At 36.3% G+C, this 8,638-nt stretch overlaps 1 protein-coding gene across 1 annotated transcript in view; it reads right to left on the reverse strand.

The window, feature by feature from the left end:
* LOC149145506 (protein SABRE-like) overlaps positions 1-8,323 on the reverse strand; it is a 30,002-nt gene extending 21,679 nt beyond the window's left edge. The window contains exons 1-2 of the mRNA XM_089449463.1: positions 8,068-8,323; positions 7,810-7,971 (exon numbers count right to left, since the gene is read on the reverse strand). Of these exons, the coding sequence (XP_089305589.1) occupies positions 7,810-7,931 (122 nt within the window). The 5' untranslated portion in view covers positions 7,932-7,971; positions 8,068-8,323. The remainder of the gene's footprint in view (positions 1-7,809; positions 7,972-8,067) is intronic.
* Between the last annotated feature and the right edge of the window lie 315 nt (positions 8,324-8,638).

Genomic DNA, 8,638 nt, shown 5'->3' on the forward strand with positions numbered 1-8,638 from the left:
ATGCCCGGGAGCGATCAGGGAGCGATCGCTCCCCGATCGCTCCCGGGCATTAAAAAGCGCTCCGGGAGCGCGGGAGCGATCGCTCCCTGAAGCGCTCCCTCACAGACCAGGGAGCGCAAATTTTTTTACGGGAGCGCGCTCCCGAAAATCGCTCTCGTCCGGGAGCGATTTGGGGAGCGCGCTCCCGACCCGCTCCCGCCCGGAGCGCGCTTCGGGAGCGGGTTCGAAGGGGGGGGGCGCTCCCCCGCAACACTGGTTGGGATAAATTTAGTAGACCAAAATTCATAGGTCACATGCTATATCTTTAAGTTATTTTGGCTACTAATATCTAATGTCAAAAATCTACATTGTTTTTATGCAGGACAACATACAGACCAAGAACACCACCTCAATGAGTCCATAAACGGCACTTGGACATAAACCGAAGTTGTTTTTGGGGACTCCTCCATTAGTTGTTTAGGGGGTGTTGGACCTAAATAGCAAGGGCTTGGGCTGAGGTGACAATAGGTCCCTACCCTGTGTGTGCCGATCTAGCAAGGCTGTTATGACCTTAGCAATTGTGCTAAAAAGATCTATAACGTGCCCAAGTTATAATCAGCTAAGAGACAAATTTGACTTTGTTGTGAAGTCATTGAATGAAAATATAATTTTTGACAAATCTTTTGAATTACAATCAGCTCATAAGAGTATACAAGAATTTGCAGAGAGTCGTGAAAGAATGTGGCTCATTGAAACTTCTTCTTCAAACTCTTTTCTATATGCACGTTTTCAGTGATTGTAAATGGGGATCATTTTTTGGCTAAAGGTAACTTGAGAGGAGTATTGTGTAATTTAAATTTCAAGCTCCATTGGACATATATAATACAATCATATAGAGGTAATTGTTTAATTCATTTGCTCCATTTGCTTGTGTGTAATTTGTGAGTATTTTGCTTATGAATGTGGTATTCATTAATTATAATATTTATTCTTATGTTCATCTACTGCACAATGAGACTACTGAATGTAAATTTTGAGTTTATCGGCTTGTACAAAAGAAATCAATTTCAACGTGTATTTCAATTTTCAAACAATGTCATCTAATTTCACTACTTATGCTTTAAATTTTCATTTCTACACTTTTGTTTTTGTAATTCCATTTCTACATACAAACCAGTAAATTGTAATTTATTTAAATTATTAAAAAAAAACACTAAAACTTGAAAAACAAAAACAGTAGCCAACACCACATGCTATAGGAATCACCACTAAGGGTGCAAACTCTAGTTTGGGCATTTCTACCTGGCGAGTTCCCTACAAATGATGATGAGGGATATTTAGCCACATCAACACCATGCCTAAGCGTTTGGCTATTTCTCTTACAATAGCTTATTTATTTTATTTTATCTTTTAGCTTCTGGGAGTTGTTTTGGCACTCTCATAGTTTGTCACTATTAGATTGTACAGCTTGTCACTAATGGAACTCAAAAATAAATCTAATTGTTGACCCATATATGACCTAACTTGTTTAGCCTGCAAAAAATTGCAATACCTCAAATAAATTACAATCTTTTTCATTTTGTCTACAATATAACCAACCTAGATCCATCTTAACTCCAAATCTACCAAGCGCTGAGAGGGGTCAAATCTCTTGAGGTGCAAACTTCTTTTAGATAGAAAAGAGATTTGACCTAGTCAAAATGTTTACATAGCATAACATCACATAACATAACCTTACAACATCTCTTCCATACTGGGCTGGAGAGCGCGTCTCATGCAATAAATATGAAAAATAAGCAACAAGCGAGGGTCCACTAGGAGTACCATAAGCACATAGGTTATATTATGTGGTTAATAACGGAAATTGATTTTGTTATTATTGATTTCAATGATGAAATATGTGAAAATTTCAATAGGTATTATTACATGAGAGCATAGCTATATTGTATGTGCAAATAAGATATGAATTAGAGGGCACATCTCTTATTTCTTTACCTGGTTAATTGTTAATAGTAAATACATAATTGGTGCTAAAAGAATTATCTTTATGATAACAATTGATGGCCAGTAGAAAATTCAAAAAATACAAATATGAAATATGAAAAGAGGATGCATGCAAGGTGGTGAAATAAGGAACAATAGCCAGCATTTATTACAACGTGATTGAGAGAGAATGCATGATAAAAGGAACAGGTTGTAGCTCATCATTTGGAAGGAGCCACAACAAGGAAGAGGTATGTAATTGTCCTTTGTTGCATTATTTTGAAGAACAATGCTATTTATTTTTGGATGATGTAAATTTTTTCTCTCTGATCTAGACATGGGGTTCCCACTGTCCACTTTTTTCCTACCAGCATTGTAAACTCAAACCTATTCCTCCCATCTCTGCTATGGATAAATTACAAAGGATAAAAAATTAAAAATGAATTACGTGAGCTTCATTGCAACTCAAAATTTACTTGGGTTAAAATTGATTTTCATGCCATTTCACTCAACTTCGTTATCTCGCAAATAATAATGGTCATTTGGAATTGAAAGAATTTTATCTTATTGAATTTACCATTGGCGAGAAAAGACAAAATTCCATTGAAACCATCACCATACAATTTTGTACGTGCTTTCCATTTTTTTACTTCCGTCAATACTCATTTCATGTGAAAGAGAAAACAAAAATGTTGTGACAGCTCTCAAAAAACATCATAAGTTTGGTTTGTAAAATGAGTTTATGGGTATAAATGGAATGCTTCTTCACATGACTCCTTGACCGAGGCTCTATAAATTACAACAATATGCATTTAATAATAGTTTTGTCTTTTTTTATTTTGCATGCAAAGATAATTTTTAAGTGTCATGGTTGAGATATGGAAATGACTGGTTGGTTTACATGTAGATGTAAGTTTTACTTTTTTCAACTGAGGATCAAGAGGTTCCCAAAGAGGTCAAGGACGAAAACAGAATGTAATATGACAATAAGGAAGAAACAAAGAAATAAGTTTCTCATTTGGACATGTTTCCTAAGATATCACAGTACTAGTCTTTACTTTGTTATATTTGAAGAGGCATATTTAGAAATCATCTATTTTTTAGGTGATGCTTTTTGTTTCTAACATTAGACATGCTTTGAAAGACTAACAATGTGATTTTGTTTGCCATATGGGGAAACAAGGAGTTTTGTTGACATTTTTGGAAAGTTCTCTTTATGAATGTTTATGTTTATGGTTTCATGATATTGCATTTTAATAATTAATTATTAAAATGGGAGTTACAAGGGAAATGCATTTCATACTTGGAGTTATAAGTAGTTTTATGGTTAAAACTAGTCGGACCCCTACTTATTTTGATTAAAGATATTATATTTCATTTTAACAATTAATTATTAAAATGGGATTTACAAAGGAAATGCATTTCTTACTTGGACTTATAAGTAGCTTTAAGATTAAAACTAGTAGGACACCTGCTTATATATATATATATATATATATATAAACTTTAATGATTCCATTCCTCCTACCTATTTCCCGTACCCATCAAGCAGTTGAAAAAACTTATAACTGGAAAATAACAAAAGGACAGAAATACAGAAAGGAAAGAAGAATCGTTTAGAGAGAAAAAAATCTTTCCACAAGAGGTATGTTGAAGCTTTGAGAGATGTTGCTATTAATTTATTTATTCATACTTATATTTTTGTGGGTTGATAACTTTGTAGACAGTACGGTATGTTCTACGGAATGACACGAAAGGCAAAGTGGGACTAGCAAGAGGTATGTTGAAGCTTTGAGAGATGTTGCTATTGATTTATTTATTCATACTTATATTTTTGTGGGTTGATAACTTTGTAGACAGTACGGTATCTTCTAGGGCATGACACGAAAGGCAAAGTGGGACTAGCTTTTTGGTTAATTTTCAAGGTGTTTATTATCTGCATTTCTGTTTGCACTAATTAGAAGCTCTAAGTGTATTCAGTGCTAATTTTCCTATCATTTTCAAAGAATCAATTGTACATTGCATTATCCTTGAATTGGTCCAAGTAGACTTACGAAATCTTCATTTATTTTTTATGGCATTTTATCACTTTTATATGGATTTATGACATCTAAAGTTGTGTGAAAATTCCCTAGTCCAAGTCCTCGCATGGATTTGTAAAAGTTATTGGTTCAAGATATATAACTTCTTATCAACAAAGGATCATGTTTCATTCTCAATGTTGATTCTGTTTCTTGTTTCAATCATTTTTATATTTTGAATATATGCATTGAGTTATTTGATTTCAAATTTATTTTCTATTTGATATTTTTTCTTTCTTGTACAATTATTTTATTTGTTTATCCATTGTATTAAATTAGACAATATTATTACTTTTTATTCCTTTTCCTTTGTACAAATTTTAAAATAACAAAAAAAAAAAATCCTGGAATCAAGATTTCTCATGAGATCTCTTTTTCATTCTAAATTGAGGCTTAAAACCCAAGGTGATAATCCTGCCTACCCTATTTAGCCTTACAAGGTTCAAGGTGTTTTTATACAAACCTTTTGTCTCCGCATCAACACCAGTAATGACAAACTTTTGGCAATCTAGTAATGTCCACAAAGCTTTTGAATCACATTAGCACCAAAAGTTCTTGTAATCCAAAAGCAAGCTTTGAGTGCAAGTCCCTGGTTTCATGTGAAAACATGCTCTCTCACCCTATTACTAGTATTGCTAACAATGTTGGTGTCATGCCTTGTAGGCCCTTCTTGGCTTATGGTTGTTGTCTATGTGATGTATATGATCAGCATAGATCCATCTCAACTCCAAATCTATTAACCACCAAGAGGGATTAAAAAGAAATTGAGACACATATATCTCTATACTAAAAAGATCCTAAGTTGAGATGGATCTATGTTGGGGTGTGTGTGTGTGTATATTAATTAACTAACATTTTGTAATCTTTTTCAGCATTTCCTTTCTTATATCATGAACTTTCTTTTTTTCATATTTTGATTTACAATCATAATGTTGCACATCTCATCTCATCCATAATGGCCTTTTATTTTATTTTTTTTAAATATTATATTAAGATGACCTACGCCACATGTCATGTCAACTTTAGACATGAACATTACACATCTCGCTCATACTAGGTTGTAGAATGCACCTCACTTCTCTCAATGCAATTACAACTTCTCACTAAAGTGGCATATCCCTATGATGGGATTTCATTCTACAATAATACCCCCCCCCCTCCTCAAATTGCAGTGCAACCCTTGTAAAGTGTTTCCATCATGTCAACTTTACACATATATGCATGCCACACACTCAATAGTCCAATTGATTTGTTGGCCAATGCGATAGTCCATAGCAAGTGGGGCATCCAAACATTTCATTCTTCTCATCCCCCTAGGGTCACCAAGGATTAATGGTGAAAGCTTATTCTACCATTCAATATTGATAATCAAATCCCTTCACACCCCCCCATTACCAGCCAATTCCTACTTAATCATTTCACCAACACTACATCTAAGCAAGCTCATCATCTCTCTCTCATACTTGGCCCTTCAAGTAGCCATGGGCACCCCTACCTCTTTCACCCTTGCAGATCTCACCATGTAAGTGAGTACCCATCCCCAAGATCCACCACCCACTACAATAGCCTCACCTTCCATCCTTTTCTAGAGCATTGTATTCCACTTCTACTTTTGCCTCTTAAAGATTAGGTCTTACAAATTAGCTATGCTTTTGCCTTTATAGGAGTGGCCTTAGCACTCCCACTTTGTATCAACACAATTATACTAAGTAGTCCCATCGACCTATTTTGGGTCATTTGTTGGACATCAATATACTAATCTTGTCTTGCCCCTTGCAAAGCATCAACTTGTTTTCATCTACATTCTCATTCTCCTTCTATGCATTTCTTATGTCCCCAACCATATAGCATTGTCATTCTCATCCCTCCTCATTGACTCTGATTGGTCCTTCAATGAGAAATGATGCCCTTCTCTCACAACCTCCCATTCAGAGAAGCTTGTGTGCTACCAAAGCTAGATTGTCTCTCTCAGGAAAGTCTACATACCATCATATAGTAGTTTAACAACAATGAGGAGAACTTGGATGTTGATGGAGCAGGAAGTGATGCAAGGTAAAAATGGTGCAACCACAAAGAGACTAATTTACAAAACCATATTTGTGTCGGCTATGAACTTGGATAAGAAGGTCGAATAGATTGTGGCTATGTATGAAGGTGACGACAATTTCATGAATGGAAACCTCAAGTTCCAAACTTTATTCCAAGTTTTCTTAACAAAATAATAGAGCTGCTGAATGCCACCAAGGGCATTACACTCCTTTGACTCCTGCCCAAAAAATATAAGTTCATAAGCCCTACCACCATGCGGAGCTCGCATAGCCCAAGCTTCATTCTATTACGGCAGCAATTTTAGATGAGTGTTAAACCAGCATTGCACCTCACAAGCAGCAACTAAACATTGATTTTCAAGTGAATGCAAACCATCAGAACAATTGGCCTAGCCCCAGATTAGCCTCTTGCAAGACAGTCTTCTCCTTGTTTTCCATTTTCTGCTTAGCTCCTCAGGGCCCAACCAGTATGTCGGCCACCTGCCCTAGCTTACTGGTGTGACTGCTTAGCTTTATTATGCTTAGTTGTGTTGTGTTAAGGATTCAGTTAGCATTGCAACCACTTATCAGTAGAAAACTCTATACCCTAATTTTTGCTTGCTATTTAATATAGGTTCAGGGATCCTTAACTTGATTTTGGTTTTCTGTAGGCATGGACCATCGATCACCCTATAAATCCTCCCCGGGAGAGAAATTTTGTGCCAATATTGAAATATTTTGAAATAATATATCTTTTTCTGGCAAAAAAGGTCAGAAAAACAGAAATGTTGAAGTAGGTCGCTAGGTATTTTAAGAAAAAGAGGACATGAGCACAAATTTATGTCAAATTCAGCTTGATTTACTTTGGAGAAGTACTAAGAGCATCCTGTTCCAAGGAGCAGGTCTATCTAATATAACTTCTCCAAATTTAACAAGAAGTGGGAAAATGGACCTTGGTTTCATTGACTACAAGAAAATGATTATAGGGAAACTCTGCCAGAGTCCAAACTGAACCTCGGGATACTGGCACCCCAATCAGAAAGAGTGATTTGGGCTAAATTTTCACCTAATTTCAAGAACTACGGTTAATTAACCACGTGTCAACTTAAAGAGTGTGGACAAAGATCACTCATTTTATCAGCTTGTCATTTCTGGATAGTACAGAGCATCTATTAAACCGTCCAAGCATTCTTAGCTGGACCATATAAAAAGTGCAGTACAATCTAAAGTACAGAAATTTTAAAGCATTCTTAGCTTAAACATTTGAAGTGCAATAATTTCCAAGAATGTTCACTAAAACCTTTGTAATACAACTCCTTAAATCATTCTTTCTTTTAAGCATTACAGAATTTTCAAGCATTCTTCCCTTAAAACATCACAAAAAATTTGAAGCTTCTTCTCTTAAAAAGTTACAAAATTTTCAAAGCATTCTTGGCTGAAATTTTCAAAGTACAAAACTTCCATCGCAATCTTAGCTCCAACAGTTATGATAGAATATTTCTAGAGTAAAACTCTCTGAAGTGTTTTCAGGTGAAGCATCTAAAGTGAAATGTTTTAAGAGCATTCTTAACTAAAACATTTAAAGGAGCACAATTTAAAGCATTCATGGTTGAAACTTTTCAAACACAAAATTCTCAAAAATTCCTCCAATAAAAGATTTAAACACAATCTCAGCTAAAACATTTAAAGGGAAGAATTTTCCAGCAAATGCTAGATTTAAAATATTAACATAAACTTACATGAAAAGCACCCATCCGATGATGGAAACCACGAGAAACAGGGCCAGAAATTTGACGGGGGTGACCTCCATGGCTCCTCCTCGCGCCCTGCCCGTGCGGTTCAGGCAGCTCGTCCAACACATTCACAAAGACGGCAAATTCACCGCAAATCACATATTTCCCCTGCAATTATCTGCATCTTGAGCCCTAAATCGTGCTCAAAACACTGGTAAATAATCGCCGAAGCCCTCCATATTTAACTTTCTTTCCGATCTTTACCTGAATTTCTTCATCCGAACTTGCCTTTGCAACAGCGGCGGCACGCGGATCGACGAAAATGTCCTCAAAATGTCCGGATCGAGCTGGATCCACAGCGGAGAATGGCAATGAAATTAGCCACTGCGTCCTTCGTTTTAGTTGCTGATTATTATTATTATTAGTCGCATCGGCATGCTCGTCACGTCTCCGTCGGAGGGGCTTGAGCTGAAAAGCTACAGTAATTTTGTCCTGGAGTTTTAACTGCCGGAGGGACCTTTGTTTTCGGACCGGGTAAAAGGGGTCTTTTAGAATATATTTTAACCGTGGGGTTAAAGGAGTCTTCTGTTAGGCGGTGGTCGTATGTGACGTGGAATCATGGGACCGAGGTTGCTGTGGTGGAAAGTAGCGCGTGGAAGCAATGATTATTATTCGTGCGCACTTGGAGGATTTGGCTCGCAACGAGTTTTAAGGATTTTAGGGGTGGTTTGGGCATTGGTGCCACAAAGCTCTTTGTCGGATATGTCATAACTCCTAAAACATATCATTTTGAGGATTTTAAATGAGCTGCAAAGGGCTCCAAATTAAGAATGTT

This window comes from Pinus tabuliformis, chromosome X (assembly GCF_031772625.1).
Source record: "Pinus tabuliformis cultivar Carrire ecotype Pingquan chromosome X, CPIR1, whole genome shotgun sequence".
In the NCBI taxonomy this organism is placed as follows: domain Eukaryota; kingdom Viridiplantae; phylum Streptophyta; class Pinopsida; order Pinales; family Pinaceae; genus Pinus; species Pinus tabuliformis.